The sequence below is a fragment of the Candoia aspera genome, chromosome 2 (assembly GCF_035149785.1).
Source record: "Candoia aspera isolate rCanAsp1 chromosome 2, rCanAsp1.hap2, whole genome shotgun sequence".
In the NCBI taxonomy this organism is placed as follows: domain Eukaryota; kingdom Metazoa; phylum Chordata; class Lepidosauria; order Squamata; family Boidae; genus Candoia; species Candoia aspera.
The window spans coordinates 139,215,097-139,234,557 of record NC_086154.1 but is presented as its reverse complement, the minus strand read 5'-3'; the positions used below and the strand labels follow the sequence as shown (position 1 = coordinate 139,234,557).

The following is a 19,461-nucleotide window of genomic DNA, read 5'->3' as shown; positions in this document are numbered from 1 at the left end:
GCTGTTCTTTATGCCATTTTGGAACCACCAAATATAGAAGATTTCCAGCTGATTGTCCCTGATTCTGCAGGCTGTGACCAACTAACTCTTTCTCTCTCTCAAAAAAGAAAGTCATTAACTCCAAACTTGGTCATGTGGCAAGATAAGGCTCACAAGTCTGAGAAATGCTAATGGTTTGATTTAAAACCTGAGGCCCATTATATCTCACTGGGAAAGACGAAGGGCGAAATTAAGGAGATACAAGTGTGTCTTTGCCAAATCAGAATTCCCCAGTGGAATGCTTTCATAGCACAGAGTATTTTGCCTCCCAAGTTATCACTGTGGGAAAAATAAAACACATGCCTAAAGATAGTATTTGTGTGACTGAGCTGATTACTAGCAGTCCCTTCCATAATAAACAGTTGCAACATTAAAATAACAGCCTTAAAAATTCTACAGTACTTGGTTCCTGAAGCACACATACCTGGGGCTTGTACGTAGCCAAGCAATACAAATAAATTATGGCAAGTGCAGAAAAGGTACTCTGAGCATGCGCAGAGTGCCTTTTCTAATAAAACTCTGGCAACACAGATAATCAGGCTTGTTGAACCAGGTAGAACTTTATTTTTTTTCCTTTTTATAAGAACTTTATTCAATTTCAGAATATATACAGTAGTTAAAATACAATATAGAAAACATAGAAAAGCGAGAAGATGAAAAAAGAAAGAACTGTGAAGAAACGAAAGATGGTTTCTGATTTCTCCAATACAGATACAAATACAATTTAAAATATAATCTCTGACCAGTAATTAAACCATATTAATATTATTTCCATCAATGCAAACCATTTAGTCACTAAAACCCACAATTAAAGCTCCATTTTTTTCCCTCACAAGCAAGTAGTCTAAAAGTGGTTGCCAAGTAGAGATGAGTCCAGAGACAGTAAAGCGGTTAACGTCTCCATTTGGGCGAAACCCATTAATTCAGTAATCCAGTCTTCCACTGTAGGTATATGTGGATCTTTCCATCGTTGTGCATATAAAAGTCTTGCAGCTGTAAGCACATATTTCCATGTTGCTTCTCTAACTCCTTCTCCATCAAACCTAAGAGAACCATTTCTGAACCAAGTAGAACATTAAGTGTATCATGAGACCTAATTATACACATCCTTTTGCCTGTTCCCCTTGGTTTTTGATATTTGTCTTGTCTCCTCTTCATAGGATAACAGTTTTGAACAGTTCATTATCAATTACTGTAATGAGAAGCTGCAGCAGATCTTCATCCTGCTCACATTAAAGGAGGAACAAGAGGAATACATTCGTGAGGTAGCCAGTTATTTCGTATCTGGGTCTGGCTCATTGACAGGAGTATTCATATTCTGTGCAAGAAAAGTTGACCAAGTAATCCAGATGTGCTGAGGTCCACCTTAGGGGAAAATGGAATATTTTTTAAAAGTAATCTGGGGTTCTGGTAAACTTTACATAAGGGAGGAAATGGCAGAATTAGCAGAATCAGTGATACAAAATCAGGTGGTACCTCCAGGATAATGCATATCAGTCCACTATAGTCCAACAGGAAGAGCCAGTTTGGTGTACAGGTAGTCCTCGTTTGGCGACTGTCTCATTTAGTGACTGTTCACAGTTACAGCGGTGATGAAAAAGTAACTTTATGACCAGTCCTCACATTTATGGTTTTTAAAATAATTTTATTAAAAGTTTTAAAAAAGATAAAAACTAATACAAACTAATAAAAAGTAAGAAAGAAAAAAGAAAAAGAAAGAAATCAAAGAGAAAGCTAAAAGTGTAAGTAAGGAAAAAAAGTAAAAGAAAAATAGAAAAGAAAGAAAGATACAAAGAAGAGGCTTCCAATCTTCTTTACAGCAGTTATAAGTACACTGATAAATTTACTTCTTTTGCTAAAGTTACAACATCTCTCTCTACTTTCTATAATCCATCCTATCTAATCATCAAAACCATAAATCATAAGTTCATTTTTTCTGTTTTCCACAAAAAGTCCATAAGGGGTTTCCAGTCAGCAATAGAAGTAGAGATTGTCTTTTCTCTGATCAAGAAAAGGTCATCTCAGTGAGTTCCATCATCTTCACCAACCATTCTTCTATTTTAGGTATTGCCAAGTCTTTCCATCTTTGTGCATACTCACATATTCAATTGTATATTAATCTTTAAAATCCTCTGAATCAGTGTATGTATTTGAATCCAAAATTTTCTAGCTTGTTTACATGTCCACCAAGCATGATAAAATTTTATCAGTCCTCGTATTTATGATCTTCACAGGTCTATAAAGCAAAGGAAAGCCAAAGTAAGATCATAAGCTCAGTCATGGTTTCACTTGCCAATTGCTTCACTTTATGACCGAGTTTCCAGTCCCAATTATGGTCACTAAATGAGGACTACCTGTAGTGGTTAAGGCATCAGGCTAGAGACCATGCGTTCTAGTCCTGCCTGAGGCACAAAGCCAGCTGGGTGGCCTTGGGCCAGTTACTCTCTCTCAGCCCTGGGAAGGTGATAAACCATTTCTGAAAAGCCTTTCCAAGAAAACTGCAGGGACTAGTCCAGGAGTCAAAAACTGACTTGAAGGTATGCACACAGACACACACACACAGTCCATCATGAACTGGTTAGACCTTTTGTTGGTTTTGTTGACACATTCTAACAATAATACCTTGTGCAATACAGTTTTGTGTCCTGCACTTAGAGCAAGTTTTTCAATGACTTATATACAGGATGGCTATATGTTTTTCCTAGTAGTGGAAGTCACATGCCCCTGAATTCAGTTGCTAATGAATAATTGTGCTATTATGCCCATGTCCTGCCTCTGAGCTTTCCAGAGATACCTGGTTAGCTCCTGTGGAAAACAGGATGCTGAAATAAACAGAGCTTTAGTGTAATGTTAAGAAATCCTCCATTAAGAATCAAATCACCATATTGCTTCCCTGCACGAAGAAGGCTTCATTCCTTATTATGAGAGTTGCTTTGCTCAGCCTTTTTCTGCCTTACCACAGTCTTCTGGCTCCATTTCTGACTTCCTTCCCCATTTGTATCTCACTAAAAAGAAGTGAGAGAGACCTAGAAGCAGCCAATCAACCAGGAGCTGGTCTCAAGAGTTTCTCCCTGCCACTTCTCTGTCTTGGTCAGGTGGTATAAAAGTGTTTCCAGGTATGTTGTAATAAGCAATATCCTAAGACTCCCTTCCTCTGCTCATCTAACACTTTTTCTCCCTCCCTCCCAGGGCATTACTTGGACCCATGTGGACTATTTTGATAACAGCATCATTTGCCACTTGATAGAAGATGTAAGTTGCTTTCAAAACAAGGGTGAGCGAAGCAGGGGCAATGCCAGTACCAGCCAAAGCCATTCTTTTCGTTAGTGTCTGTAGGGTGTCCAAAGTCTTTGGAATGTGTTACAGGGTTGGGACTGGACTGGAGAAACCTGGATTCAGATTTGTACAAATTATTGGCAATTTGATAGCTTAGACCTGTTTTCCCCAACCTTGTCACCCTCCAGATGTGTGCATTTCAACTTTCAGAAATAGTCACGCTGGCTGGGGAAGTCCGGATATCTAGAACATGTCCCGGTTAGGGAACACTGGCTTAGAACCTATGATAAAGTAACTTAGAAAATTGATGGCAAAAACTTTCTAGCTGTCTGTGAGCCCTCCCCAAATCTCTCCAGAGCTTCAGGGACCCCCTATAAACAATATGGGCTATGCTCTGGAGGGCTGCAGGGGGTAGATTTTTTAAAATCACCACTGCCTTCTTTTTCTCCTTCCATGATATCTGATGTTTGGGACAGTTGTTCAAACTGTACAAAGTACAGGGAGAGCAGCATTGTAACTGGCCCTTCTTTCCACAGAGCAAAAGTGGAATTCTAGCTATGTTGGATGAGGAGTGCCTTCGCCCCGGGGAAGTGAATGAAGAAACATTCCTGAACAAACTTAACCATGTCTTTGCAAAACACCAGCGCTATGAGAGCAGAGTTACCCAGAATGCCAAGCACATCATGGATGCCAGCTTGTCTGCCAACTGCTTTCGAATCCAACACTATGCTGGCAAGGCAAGTCGTGTTGGGGGTCTTTCTCAGTTCTTGGAAGCAAAGAAGGAAGAGAAAAGGAAGATGACTTTGGTTGGGGATGCAAGGCAGATGAGCCTGGTTTTCTAAACTTGGTGATCTTAGATTTCTAGGAGTTATTTGGAGATGTTCTCAATATTATTAGTAATGTGATCTATAGCACTCTAGAAAGAACTAAAAGAGTTCAGTAAGGGAAGTTAGACTAGTATTTTTTGCAAGGACTGAAATATGAACTAGCCTGGAATATTTTAAGGGTAGATAATAAAATGTATGGTATAACCCAGGGATTTAGAGTGGCTAAGAACTCATACATATGTACATACATACATACATACATACATACCCATCAAAATATTCTCTTTGGGAGCCAATAATGTTATGCAACATGCAGAAGAAGAGTAAAAAGTAGAGGACAAACAAATTAAAGGCAGGAGAAGGGATTTGAATCAAATGGAACTAGGAGCATATGGTTATAATACTACAGGGAAGGAAATTGTTACAAATAATTTATTATCTCTAGCTCCATTAAGAATGGGAAAGAAGAGACAGGAATTATGTCAGAGTCAGGGACAAAAGTCATGGTTGGGACCTGCCCAACTGAGGTAGTAAATCTGGCATATACTACTCAGGTTGTAAAGGGGAGGTGAAATGATAGAATGCTTTTCTGAATACAAACTTTCCTTTCATATAGAAAACCAGCATATCAAAGAGGAGGCCATGCAATTTTTTTCCCCCTAATTTTTCTCTAACGTACTAATTCCCCTCAAGGAAAATTTCCCCCAAAGGAAAATTCCTTTGTGCAGAAAAGTACTTGTGTGAGCCTGTCAAACATAGATGACCATACGTGACCAAACATAGATGAAACATATAGTGGGGTACAGACACAATACAACCTATCTAATTTTTGCTGAATATGTTTTGGAATCCCAGCCTGTGTGGTCAGTTTACAATTAAGTATGTCATGTGACCCTACAAAATAGGTCCATTGACAAAATCATGCTTCATTTAAATGTAGGTAAGAATGTTATATAAAATTAGCCATTGAAAACTAGATATGGGCTAGTTTATTACATGAATAGGCAACTTTGCCCCAATAATTAAAGTATATAAAGCCAAGGTTACTCCTATGCTCTTATATGGAGCAGAAGTTTGGGGCTTAAATTCTACTTCATTACTAGAACAAACACAATCCCAGCATTTGAGATACATTCTGGGTGTAGATAAAAGGACTTCAGCTGCTGCAGTTAGAGCCGAACTGGGAATTTATACAATTTATTCATTGTCTAAAATCAGAGTATATAACTATTGGTGTAAAATCAATGAAATGGAGACTGACTTCCAAAACTGTGTCTATTAGAACAGATAAAATCCCAATTACAGACCTCTTGGATCACACAATTGACAAATTATATAAGGAGCTGTGGTCTCCCTGTCTCTTGTGCAGCCGGAGAACAAGTCAAAAGGAGAGCTGTACAAAGAATCTTGGATATAGAAGTGCAAAAAGATATAGCCACCCTTAGCAAGGTTGGCAGTTTGAAATGGTTGAGCCGATATAAACACACTTTTCAAACTGCCAACTATTTAAAGACACAAATGCCAAAACACCTTAGGGAGGTATTTACCTGACCTAGATTTGATCAGCTTGATACAATGGTTCGATGCAGGAGATTTAACCATATCCCTTATAATGAATGCATCTGTATCCGTGGAGCGCCTGAGACAGAGGATATAGCACATATATTATTTAATTGTAATTTGTACGAGAATGACCCATTGGGAACCACATATTAAAACAACATATTTTATGTGTGGTCAGGATCCAAAACTAACATACATACATACATACATACACACACACACACACACACACACACACACACACACCCAACTGTGCTGGACAATTTTCGTCCAGTCTCCCACCTCCCCTTTTTGGGGAAGGTGGTTGAAAAGGCGGTGGCTTTGCAAATCCAGAAGGTCCCGGATGAAACGGATTATCTGGACCCCAGTCAGGTTTCAGGTCCGGTTATGGGGCAGAAACTGCACTGGTCGCTCTTATGGATGATCTCTGGTGGGAGTGGGATGGAGGCAGTGCATCCATCCTTGCCCTCCTTGACCTCTCAGAGGCTTTTGATACCATTGACCATGGTATCCTTTTGGGTTGGCTCAGGGAAGTGGGGGTGGGCAGCGTGGTTTTGTGCTGGTTCACCTCCTTCCTCCAGGGCTGGTCCCAATTGGTGGTGATAGGGAGTGAGAGATCTGACCCTTGAACCCTCCGTTGTGGGGTGCCACAGGGTTCAGTTCTCTCTCCTCTCTTATTCAACATCTACATGAAAGCACTGGGTGAGATCATCCGTCACCACGGGATGAGGTATCATCAGTTATACATCTCCATCCTGGGTGAGGTAAGGGATGTGGTGATGGCCCTTTTTTGGTGCCTGGGGGCTGTGGGGGCCTGGATGGGGAACAACAGGCTTCAGCTGAACCCTGGTAAGACAGAGTGGTTGTGGGTTGATGGCTCCTTTGCTTCTGGGAAATTGTCATCTTTAGTTCTGGATGGGGTTGCACTGCCCCAGACAGACCCAGTGCATAACTTGTGGGTTCTCCTGGACTCACGACTCCTGCTCAAAGAGCAGGTGGCAGTCGTGGCCAGGAGGGCATTTGCTCAACTTCAGGTTGTGTGCCAGTTACGCACGTTCCTGGAGCGAGAAGCCCTCCGAACAGTCACTCATGCCCTGGTCATCTCCCATATAGACTACTGTAATGCACTCTACATGGGGCTACCCTTGAAGAGTATCCGGAAGCTTCAGCTGGTCCAGAATGCAGCCACGTGGGCTATTCTTGGCGCCCCGTGATCAGCACATGTGACACCACTGCTGCGCGAGCTGCACTGGGTGCCAGTTTGCTTCTGGGTCCAATTCAAGGTGTTGGTTATCACCTTTAAAGCTCTACATGGCATTGGGCCAGGTTACCTGAGGGACCGTCTCATCTCCATAACATCAGCCCGCCCCACCCCATCATGCAGAGAGGGCATGTTACGGACCCCGTCTGTAAGAGAATTTCATCTGGCGGGGTCCAGGAAGCGGATGTTCTCTTCAGTGGCCCCCACCCTTTGGAACATCTTGCCCCCGGGGGTGAGGCAGGCCCCATCGCTCCTGACCTTTAGGAAGGCCCTGAAGACTTGGCTCTGCCATCTCGCTTGGGGCAGGAAGGTGGGTAGCTATTCTTGGGGGTGGCTTGCACCCTAGAGCCCCCCCCCCGATTGACATCTTAGAGCCACTTGGATTTTATATTTATCTACATTGTATTTTATATTGGTAAATTGTTTATTTATTGGATTTTAATGTTATTGTTGTGGTTTAAATTTTATTGTAAACAGCCCAGAGTCCCTCTTGGGGTAGATGGGCGGTAACAAAATTTGAATAATAAATAATAAATATAGCACAGCTCTGTAATTAGGTAAATCAATATGGCTGAGATCTGCATATGTGGGGTTGATTGGGGTAAATTGTAGGGGTGACATGGAAATATGATTTGTATTTTCACTCATATGTATATTTATTCATTGTATTTTTATCTCTTCCCCACTTAATTTGTTTTTTTATATTAATTTCACATTGGGTTTTATTAATGTTTAGTGTTTTAAATTTTGTATTTTGATATGGCCTAAGGGCTAATCAATAAACTTTGATTGATTGATTAAATAGGCAACTTTGGGGGAGCAGGAACCCATTTAGAAATCTGAGAGCACATTCACAAAATGGCTGCTACAGGGGCCTTGCAAATTGGCAAAATTACTGACATGGTGGGTCAGTCACAAAGCTCCCATTTACCAGAAAGTAAAGTGGGCACCTAGCATGTTCTCCATCTTCCCTGAGGACCTTAGTGGAGTTCCAAGGCATTTCTGCTAATAAATATGATGCTAAAGGCAGATACTCTGCTCCGCAGCATAGAGAAATACCTTGTGAGATCCCTTTGGGAAAAATGAGGGAGAGTGCTGTGGGCCTGGGTCAGAACACTTAGTATCCATCTTATGGCCAACATGAACCTTCCTTTCCATGCGTCTCCTAAACACAATGATAGATGAAGCACTGTGCCTGCCAAAAGATATGTCTAAGGCCAATCTCTCACGTAGGTAACTTACAATGTGACTGGATTCATTGAGAAGAACAATGACCTGCTCTTTCGAGACCTGTCACAAGCCATGTGGAAGGCCAAGCATGTCCTATTACGCAGCCTCTTCCCTGAAGGAGACCCCCAAAAATCCTCACTCAAGCGTCCACCTACAGCTGGTTCTCAGTTCAGATCCTCTGTATTCACCCTCATGAAAAACCTCTATTCCAAGAATCCCAATTATATCAGGTAATTGATGCCTATTTCCATGTGAGAAACTAAGACAAGGATTGGATTACATTGGGATTTGGCTAAACATATTGACTAGTTTATTCTGTCTCAACAAGGTTCTGCTTGTGTTCCCTTTGCTGTCAGGTGTATCAAGCCTAATGATAGCAAGAAGCCAGCTGTATTCACTGATGAGCTGGTCCGGGCACAAGTGCGCTACCTTGGGCTGTTGGAGAATGTGCAGGTCCGGCGGGCTGGCTATGCCTATAGGCAGGCTTATGAGCCATGTCTGGAGCGTTATAAGACTCTCTGCAAGGAGACCTGGCCACGTTGGAAAGGGAGTTCAAGGTAGGCCACCAAAGGTGTCATGTGTTGGAGTTGATGTTGGCAGGGGCTTGTAACAACCTTCAATATTCAGCAGAAGGTCCAGATGGTGAAAGCCAATGGTTCAGTAAAACTGAGCTAACTGGATGGTGGAATGTGCCTGAAAGAATACTGAAAAGTTGTGCTGATCAGGTGGTTGCAGAGAACATGACAGGGATACCCCATAACTGCTCTAGGCATGAATCTCTATAAAACTGAGATGACATCTGTGGAATTTTGTTTGTGGTGGCATAACCAATACTGCTTGATGTTTGGCATAGGAACTGTGGCCATCCAGTTGCTCTCCAAACCAATGACCACAGCACTTATTTGCCTACTCAGGCAATATCTGATCTCTTCTCCTTTTTGGTGCAGGGATGGTGTTCAAACCCTCTTGAACAGTTTGTCCATTAACCCCAAAGAACTGGCATATGGACACACCAAGATTTTCATCCGAACCCCATCCACGGTGAGCTACTGGTACTTCAGGTCAATGGAGGCTGAAGACAGTGAGATTACTATGCTAATTAAGAGTAAAGGCAAAAGAAGATTTTGCTTATAGGACTATACTGGATATTCCCCATTTTGGATTTTAATGCCTCCTAAAAATATCCCATTTTGTTTTCTTTAAATCCCCTATTCTCTTGCTTCAGTAATAACCCGCCTCTCCCTGATTGCCGCTACTTTGCTTCCGCTTTCTTTTGATTTCACTGATGTATTGATTACACAGTGAAAGACTTGCTCATCGTAACATGATGTGCTCAGCCAGATTTGGCTATTTAATTACATATGGAGAACAAGTGAGAGCAATTTAAACGAATGTTTTTGAAAGAAGTGCTGAAATAACATACAAAATATTGCCAACACTGCTGACACTGTTGCAGTAATTACTGCTTAGCTGCACTGCTCATATTTATAAAGTGTGATATGAATAAATCTAAAGTCTATCGTTACTTCCTGCTAAGATGAGTCTTATCAATCCCATACTTTAAAAAATGACAAAGCCTTCTCACTGCTCACTGCAAATCACTTCTCGGCGATGCCAAGAAAACTGCATGAAAGAGAGAGTACTTTTTAAAAACCTGTGGTTTGATTCCAAGTTTGTGAAACTCTCATCTTGCTGATATGATATGAGTCAAGCTGTTAATATGACCAGTAATCCTAATTTAGCATAATAATTTGAATAAAAGTTTTCTTCTAATCCAGTTAGAAGAAGATTAGGCAATTATGGTTAGCCATACTGGAAATGTTTCCCTGAAAAAAAGAAAAAAGAAAAAGGAATTAGTTGAGGGGAGAAGAGGGACTTATTCCTAAACAATGACGAAGGCGGAGGGTTCAGAGTGACTCAGCACAAGAAATATACATATTGCCGGAAATAATCAGTTTCTTCCAAACTCACAATGTTCATGAGATTCTCGGAACAGAAACCCCACAAAGAATAGGACCCGCTCACATTTCACCACTTAGGTTCAGGTTCCAGAAGTAGAATGCTCTTCTGTGCTCAAACCTCAGTCCATCTAACTGATGATTTTTCAACCACCTTACAGCTTTTTGATTTGGAGAGGAGACGCCAGCAGCGAGTAGAGGAGTTGGCTGCCTTAATCCAAGCAACTTTCCGAGCGTGGAAGTGTCGTAAACATTACCAAGAGATCCGCAGGAGCCAGATCCTTATTTCTGCTTGGTTCCGGGGCCATACAGTAAGAACCAGACAGACACAGAGTTGCATATGTTTAGCTGCTTTTGGAAAGCAAACTCCACTGATTTTGGTTTTGTGAAGCTCTCTATGGTAGATCGGCTTTAAATCTTTGTCTGGCCTGCACCCATAAGGAATAGTGCCAGATCCACATAACAGTACATCTTTTTTGGATGTGTGTCTCTATTAGGATTTACCTTCTGTGCTGAAAGCAGCCTCCAGAAATTTGCAAGTTTGCTTAGTGGCAAGCTAGGGAGAATACGCATCCAACTCCTAGCGTAGCATGGGGAGAGAACAGGAATGGGCAACGTTTTGGAGCCAGAGACCATATTCTATTAATGTTATTATTTTTAGTACCAGGACTACAGTGTCATGATGTCATACGTAGATGTAGCTTGTGCTTTTCCTCTTCCTTTTCCTGTTGAAAAACCATGTGAAATTGCACTTCTTTCTCAATCCTAGTTGGTCTTCAAGGCTGGGGGGCGTGGGGTGGAAGGATTCAGTAGCCATATGATATCCATGGGCTAAGGATTGCACACATCTGGGACAGAACTTCTGCCAGGGGGAAACTAAGTAAATGTTAGTGTGCGCCGTATCTTTGGCTGCTATCTGTGCAGATCAAACAAAAACCATTTTGCCTACGATCTGTTACTTTATCTCTCTAGTAAAGTAGGCATTTTATTTTGCAGGAAAGGAAGAAATATACAAAAATGAAAACATCAGCTATTCTTATCCAGGCCTATGTCCGAAGTTGGAAGGTGAGGAATTGTGTGTAACACCAGGAAACTGGACATAGCCAGGCACTTAAAGATTCTGGGTTCAGTACAAAGTTAATACTTGTAATTAGACATCAGAGATGTGTTCCTAAATTTACCTTTATTCACCTTCTTTCACTATCATGTTCAACCATTACGCAACAAAATCTTCTAAGATGTGCATTCTTAGTATTCTGTTCTTTTGAGCACAATCAATACAGGACAGTCTTCTAGAAATGGTTACCTTTTAGGCATCCTGAACTTATCTTTCCTAGGTCTCAGCTGAGATGCTAAATAGCTAGAAGGTGAACAGATGAATTTACAATTTCCTGAATGTTGATAACCTATGAATTTGAAAGATGTATGCAAACCATACATATACAGTAATTGACTCTGCAGAATTTTAGGGCAGAACCAGATGTAATATGTGATGTTCACTTGTCTACGAGATTAATAGAAGTAAACGAACAACTCAGTCCTTTCCCTCCAGAAAGGCTGTTCCATATACCATATGGGAAATGGATATTGCAGCTGGTGCAGGGCTGAAGCCACTGTGATTATTGTGCTAGATATGATATTCAGCAGGAATTTTGTTGATTGTGCAGAAAATCTTGGTTATGTCTGGTTTTCTAGTGATATCTTCAGTTCCATTTTCATAATCTGAAGGGCCTTAGAATCCTATTTCCCTTCACCTATGATATTTGGATTGGTGTGATCCTATCAGTAGAGCAGGAAACAGAAATGGATAATGATGGAGGGAATGAGAGGAGTTTTGTGAGACCTTGAATCCATTCCTAATGATGCGGTAGCATTATGCTGTCAAAAGAAATGGCAAAATGCAAAACTTGAGGTGAAGAAAATGGAGGGTCAAAAAGCATTGCTTCAACCACTGGCTCAATCTGCCTAGGTCCGAGTTAGGATTCCAGCTATTCTCTGCTGACGTTAGTGACCTGCCAGAGCATTAGATCCATTGCATTGAACTGCCCATGTCTTGTGAAAAGACCTTTCTTTTTTTCTGAAACTTGATTTGCTATAATACTTAGTTGCTCCTGTATACATCTTAAGGTGAATTCAGATGAAGAGGCAATACAGATTATATCACACAATGCTATACATGCAAATGTCCCACCTGAAGGATGGAGTTTGGGGAAGACTCTTCTCTTAGGTTACCCTGCATGCCAGCTATTTCATTATTTCTTTTCAATTAGCGAATTATCAGCCTTTCAAGTGGTTAACGTATTATGTTTAATTAAGGTTGTGCATTACAAAAAGGTCTTCTGAAATACTGAAGGACATGCTAGTTGATACCGCTTATGAACAAAACCTACCACTTAGACTAGAAAGAAAAGCTGTTTTTGATCATCTCTCTCTTTTTGTTTTTGGGGCCTCTGGAATAAAGCAGAGGTGTGGCTTTTTAACTTAACTTTAAGTTAAATTGTTGGTTGACTGATCTAGTGTGTCATAGTTTACACAAAAGGAGTCCTGTGGCAACTTAGAGATTCGTGATTTATTATAACATAAGCTTTAAGGCAATTTATGAAAATGGAATTTGCTCACTCTTTCTCTTTTTCTATGGGCTCCTCTGGGTTTCTTATCTATCCCTTCCCTTCCTCTACAGTCTCGTAAACTCCTGCGAGAGTTAAGGGAACAGAAATGTCGCACTCAGGCTGTCACCACCATTTCTGCTTACTGGAAAGGTTATCAGGTATGGTTGGAGAACACGCCTAGATCTAAGTACAGTGGCCATGATTAGCCTTCCCTTATTTGTTCCTCTTATTCAATTCTCTGTTCTCAGAACATAATACAGCCAGACCTAATCTATTCTTCTTTACTGAATACAGCTGAATCTGCATGAACTGGAATTAACTCTTGCTTCTGTAACACAACCCTCCTGAACTGGCTGCGAGAAATAACATGTTGTAATACATGGTGGCGCTGCGGGTTAAACCGCTGAGCTGCTGAGCTTGCTGATCGGAAGGTCGGCGGTTCGAATCCGTATGACGGGGTGAGCTCCCGTTGCTAGTCCCAGCTCCTGCCAACCTAGCAGTTCAAAAACATGCCAATGTGAGTAGATTAATAGGTACTGCTTCGGTGGGCAGGTAACGGCGTTCTGTGTAGTCATGCTGGCCACAGGACCACAGAAGTGTCTACGGACAAACGCCGGCTCTTCGGCTTTGAAATGGAGATGAGCATCGCCCCCTAGAGTCGGACACGACTGGACTTAATGTCAAGGGAAACCTTTACCTTTACCTTTAATAGTATCAAAGGCGTACCTGTATTTTGATTTATTATAGTATTTTTATTCTTAATTAGTTTTAGATCTTATCATACTTACAGTTTTTCTGTTTTATATATATCATATATAATCATATATATATATATATATATATATATATATATGATTGTTACTACTAGATATTTTGATTATATCTGGCCTTAGAGCTGTAATAAACGTGGTGAAAAAGGAGTACCAATTGAATTTCCCAAGAGCTTCTCCCTTTATGTGAATCTGTGTGGTACATTAGAAGACACAACTTTGCTAGAGAAGTTGCTTCCACATTCACAAAACCCTTTCCCCAGCTTTCTGAATAAAGAGGCAAAAGTTATAGTGACACCCATATTGGTTCCATACAGGTTAATAGTCATCCCTTTTTTTGATCTCTGGTCTTCTAGCTTGGTGGAGTGCATTCTTTTCTCGAGATCCTATCCTTTTCTGTCACCCACTCATATATATACTACAATTCCCACAATGACCCAGAGAGTGGAAACAAGGTGGCCAGGTAACTACTTCCATAACTTTGCAACTGTGCAGGAATGTAGCCTTAAAAATAAAGGTTGCATGACTATTCACAAGAACAAGAGGTGTAAATATTATAACAAGAGCCAAAAGGGCTATCAAGGAAGAGACAACCGTTCAGCCCTGAGTTGTACATTTTGTGCACAAAGTCACAGATCCAGTCTCTGGTGTCATTAGCAGGCAGAGATCTGAGAGGAGATAACATCAGACAGTACAGATAAAAAGTTTGTCTTGGCATATGATATGTTCGTATGATATGTTGCTAAGCAGGTATTCTTCCCCCCTCACAGACAAGGAAGGAATATAAGAAATATTTCCGTTCTGGGGCCTCTGATCGTATTGCCAATTTTGTTTACCGAAGGCTGGTAAGTGTCTCCTGGAATGGCTTAAGTGGAAAATAACTAGCAAGAAGGGGCTTTAAATCTTGATCGAGGAACTGAACACCTAGAGTGATAACCTTTGCCTTTCTAAGAGGATGTAGGTCCTGACATAGCTGCATGTATATAGCTTTTCATACATAAGGAAGTTCTAACTTAGTTTCCCTGCTTAGCCAGGGAAACGTCTACAGTATAGCTCGAGAGGAGAGCTTATGAGATTCTGTCTTTGGAACTGCCAGAAACAGGTGGAAAGACTCCGCCCTAACCTTCATGAACCACTACCATTTTCAGTTACCAAATTCACATTGTTCAGTAATAATATCAGTCAAAGTACCTGCATGTGCTCAGCTACTCTTCCCCACAAGTCAGCTTATTTACACTTCTCCTATTTTGCAAACTCAGGGACCTCTTGCTTAAAGCTTCTCCATGCACCTAAAAGAAACCACGAAGACTCTCATTTGCTCCCTGCATGCACACAACTTGGAAAGCCACCAATGAGGTGTGGGTGGCTGTTCCCAAGCTGCCTAGTTTAAGGGGGAGGAGCAATTTAGCATATCTGCTTAAACCTAACAAGCATACCTTGTCATGCTTTGCAAACAACCTCAGGAGTGTATCCTCATGTGTCATCAAGTTTGGTAATGAAGCTGATGTAACCGGGCGGTAGCTGCTTCTTGGCTAAGGACTGGAGATAGATTGCATGCTGTAATTCAGGATGCTAGGAGGAACCCACACGGCTTCTTTCAACTTAGGTTCAGTAGCAGTTTTGAGTTGTTTAAAAACACTATGTATTCAGAATATACAAGTAACCTCCTAACACAGCTGCCTTCTGTTCTGTTTTATAGGTACAAAAATTCTTCTTGGGCCTGAAGAACAACCTCCCTTCCATGTCAGTGATCAACCACACTTGGCCCCCTGCCCCGTACAAATTTCTCACAAATGCTAACCAAGAATTGAAGAAAATATTCCACCATTGGAGGGTTAGACACTAATTTTGACTCATTCTATTCACTGCTCTTTCAATATAAAACGGGCCCTTGGGGCCTGTTCCTTTGAGAGTTTCAGAAGCAAGATTATATGTTTATTAGGCCTGCAATTAATAGTGATATGATGGAAAGGCTGGAGGAGAAAAGACCTGTTCCTTGCATTTGCCTCTTCACTTCCCTTAACCTTAGCATGCTTCACTGCAGTCTTCTGAAAGTTGTCCCACTGTGTTGAAAAGATGAGTGGCATAAGGGATGACAACTGTTGCTCTACAAAGCCTAAGAAGGTTTTAAAAGGCCTTATTGGTATGTGTCAGCCCTATACAGTAGACCAGACTAAGAAACTGATGCCGTTTAGGCCTAGACCTACTTTTAGTAGAACAGCCATAGTAACAGAATCTTGCAAGTCTGACAATGCTTCCCTCCTCCTTCACTTTGTGTGAACTAGGGAGGGGCCTGTCTGAGGCATTTTCTCAAGTTAGTTTCTTGGAATGAGCTTAAGCTGTGTTTGTCTAATCATTGCCTTGATAATGGTCTTCCCACTGCCCTTCAAGGCCATTCTCTGTGCCGTCTACAGTATGAGTGGAAACATGCTTGCAGATGAAAAGGTTAGATGAATAATGTTCTTGAGATGAGTGGCAATGAGAGAAAATCATAACAAATTTAAAAACATTTGATCGTTAATGGTATTAATGGATGATATGTATTCTGCAATATAATTGCAATAATTACATTTGCAAATAAGTGTCCATGGAGTAATGTAAGGGGTTTTTTTCCGAGGACTTTTTTTTAAAGTTTTTTTTATCCCGACTTTATTATTTTTATAAATAATTCAAGGTGGCGAACGTACCTAATACTCCTTCCTCCTCCTATTTTCCCCACACCAACAACCCTGTGAGGTGGGTTGGGCTGAGAGAGAGGGACTGGCCCAAGGTTACCCAGCCAGCTTTCATGCCTAAGGCGGGACTAGAACTCAGTCTCCTGCTTTCTAGCCTGGTGCCTTAACCACTAGACCAAACTCTCAAATAGCAGTGGGGAGGGAGAGAAAACCACAAGTCAAAAGGCAGTGGGGGGGGGGGGGGAGGCAAAACTGCAAGTCAAAAGGCTCAGCCAGAGTGGCAGAACACATTGCCACTGCTACTGCCACCATATGCTTGCCTTTCCCAGAGCTGCTTTGAAGAGCACAGCAGATCATATAAAAACAAACACCTCATCCCTTCCAGACAAACACCCAGTATTTACCTCCCCATCCTAGCCCAGCATCTCAATGTTGGGCAAGACACTACAAAGCACCTGACACCTTTACTGACCACGGCAAGTTTAGTGTAATATAATCAGGTGTGTTAAAGCTTCCAAGTGACTCTAATACTCTACATGATCTGTGGTAGCTACTCTAGTCTGCAAAGCCACTGGAGGCCATCTTCTTCCTCCTCCTATTTTTACCTACTCAATAGCTGAAATTCTTTGGGTATGTTTACTGGGTGAGTTAAAATATTATTTTTTAATGTTTCAAAAGACATTGTACAACAGCACCTAAACACCTGATGATCATCCTGGGATCTTCCAATTGTGAGCACTGATTTATTTATACATCACCCAACTCCCAGCAACTGGGCAGTTCCCAAAGTACCATTCACATCTCCCTGCATCTACCCCACCTTTTGTTTTGAGAAGGCCTGGAAATGTTTCTCTTCTTAGAGCATCGGACTAGCTCTGTCATTGGGTTGATTGAGGTAGTTGCTTCAGACTGCAGGTTTTGGAAGATCTGAAATGGCAGCAAATAGTTAGACAATTTATTATTGTTTTTACTGCTAGGGTTGCTTGGGGGCATGGGATTTCTGTGTCAGGTGCCAAAGCAAACCAGTGTCTTTGAAACTCTGTGTGTGGGTGTGCACACACATGAGCAATGTAACTAAGGTGAATATACCTATGTTCTCTTTTTTGTTCTCTGTACTTTATAAGAAGGAATGTTGCATTTTGTTCCCTCTCTTGCTCCTCCATGCCTTTCTGGTATAGTGTAAGAAGTATCGGGATCAGCTGCCCCCGAAGAATAAAGAAGCCTTACAGGACAAGTTGTGTGCCAGTGAACTTTTTAAGGGGAAGAAAAGTTTGTATCCTAAGAGGTGAGTGCGAAGCATGAACCAACGCCACCCCGGTCAAGAGGGCCTTGACCCTTTCAGGAATGGTGAGGATTACAATCCAGATTTTATGCCTTTCAGCCTACCCCAGCCTTTCCAAGGGGAATACCTTGGGTTGAAGGAGAACCCCAAATATCGTAAGCTCCAAACTACAGCCAACGACAAGCTGGTGATGGCCGACCATGTGAAGAAAGTCAACCGAGGTGATGGGAAGGTGGGACATGGCTCCTTCACCTGCTTTGACTCCCAAGGGAAAGAGACCAGGAATTGCAGCAAGAACGTGCCTGATTTCTCTTGGCATGGTGATCCTGGAGTGGGCAAACATTCTGAAGCCTCTATGTAATAATTGTTTGGAGGCCACACCCACACAGATTTGTCACACTCCATTTATCTCATAAGTGATCAGGATGATAATTGTAAGGATGAGCTTCCTTATGGCTAAGAACTATTTTTCCTCCCCTTCATCTTTTTCTTATCTTATGGCTGCCATCACTGAGACGAAACTGAAATATCACTGCTAGAGCCCTGTCTATGAGGAGATTCTTATCAGGCAGTCCTTTTGGGGCATTTGCAAGCACTCGCTTTGCTATTAGAGCCATTTTGGCAGCCGCTCTGGCGGGTGCTTTGGGAGGACTCTATGATTGCCCAGTTCAGGCTTAGCTAGCAGAAATGTTTGGATGGCCTACTATGTTTGGTTTGTGTTAATCTTGGGGGGAGGGGTTGTTTTGAGTGGCACAGCATGTTGTACAAAGTTTATGGTGCAATATGTTATGCAAATGGAGAAAATGGGTTAATTTAGGAATCAGGTTAAGCCCCTTGCATGAATGTGTCACTTTGCGCTCACAGTAGTAGCTCCTTCAAGGTCTGAGCAGCTCTTTTAAAAGCCACATTTTAACAAGGATGGCTGAAGCTATGGCATGGAATTATTCCTTTCTTGCTTGATCCTTAAAAAGTGCAGAGTAACTAAACTGCACGAAATAGCAGCTTTTCCTCTCTTTCTTTCAGACTTCTTCTCGAATATTCCTTCTCACCAAGAACCACATCATCCTGGCTGATCCCAAGGCTGCTCAGCCCAAAACCGTGATCGCCTTGACTGACGTTGAGAGTGTCTCTGTCAGTTGCTACTCAGACGGGCTTCTTGTTCTGCACATTAGAGAGGTAAGGGGAGGGGGAAATGGGGAGGGATACGAGAAGAAGCCTTCCTCTTTCAAGGTTGGTGGGGGGAGGAGGTATAACAGATTAGAAAGCTCCCCAAAGCCAATTTGTTTGGGTGTTTTGTTTTGTTTTGTTTTTGGCAATAGCATCACATCAGAAGATGTGAAGATGCAGCAAGTTTAGGGTTTGGGGAGAGCATATTTATAGTGTCAGAGTTGAAATAAAAATCCACTTGAGTTTGAAAAACTAAATCTGACGTTCAGCTTAGTTTCTTAAAAATTGGCTTTGGGGAGCATACCTTTTTTTAAAGAAAAGGGAATATAAAGTTGGGAATACATCAGCAAGGCTATCAACTGATCAAAGTGTACTTAAGCAGCAGTCCTAGGTGTACTCAGCAATATATTTTTAGAAAGTGGGAACTTACTCCTTGGTAAACGTGTAAGAGTATGCTTTTAATCAACTAAATCACATACTTTTCTAGGAAATTAATCAATGAACTGCAGAGTATCCCAGTGTCTTCCCTGTAAACAGGGTTTATTTCCAATGTTGGAGGTGTTTTAATAAAAATAGAGGAAAGGAAATAATCAAGGATGGAAATATTTAGCACTCTACCTCACTCATCATTTCCCTGCTTGAAAAATTTGTCTATACTGGTCTCATCAGCATTTGTGAGTATATAATTCCCAGTCCTTATCCATATGTCCCCCCTTTTACCAACTCTGTCAAGACTAATTCCTTTGTGACCTTGTGATTTTTGAATGAGCTGTAGTCCTAAATAGCCAGGATACCAATTTCCCA

At 41.5% G+C, this 19,461-nt stretch overlaps 1 protein-coding gene across 3 annotated transcripts in view; it reads left to right on the top strand.

Moving 5' to 3' along the window:
• Window positions 1–19,461, top strand: part of LOC134490668 (unconventional myosin-Ia-like) — a 55,197-nt gene that overhangs the window by 33,804 nt on the left and 1,932 nt on the right. For 2 of the 3 annotated variants that reach the window (XM_063293868.1, XM_063293869.1), the window contains exons 14-27: window positions 1,200–1,304; window positions 3,229–3,291; window positions 3,852–4,052; window positions 8,200–8,426; window positions 8,553–8,753; window positions 9,144–9,237; window positions 10,316–10,465; window positions 11,151–11,219; window positions 12,835–12,921; window positions 14,304–14,378; window positions 15,233–15,367; window positions 17,387–17,493; window positions 17,590–17,722; window positions 18,514–18,666. In XM_063293868.1, the coding sequence (XP_063149938.1) occupies window positions 1,200–1,304; window positions 3,229–3,291; window positions 3,852–4,052; window positions 8,200–8,426; window positions 8,553–8,753; window positions 9,144–9,237; window positions 10,316–10,465; window positions 11,151–11,219; window positions 12,835–12,921; window positions 14,304–14,378; window positions 15,233–15,367; window positions 17,387–17,493; window positions 17,590–17,722; window positions 18,514–18,666 (1,800 nt within the window). The remainder of the gene's footprint in view (window positions 1–1,199; window positions 1,305–3,228; window positions 3,292–3,851; window positions 4,053–8,199; window positions 8,427–8,552; window positions 8,754–9,143; window positions 9,238–10,315; window positions 10,466–11,150; window positions 11,220–12,834; window positions 12,922–14,303; window positions 14,379–15,232; window positions 15,368–17,386; window positions 17,494–17,589; window positions 17,723–18,513; window positions 18,667–19,461) is intronic. The other variant, XM_063293870.1, reaches the window with a different exon arrangement.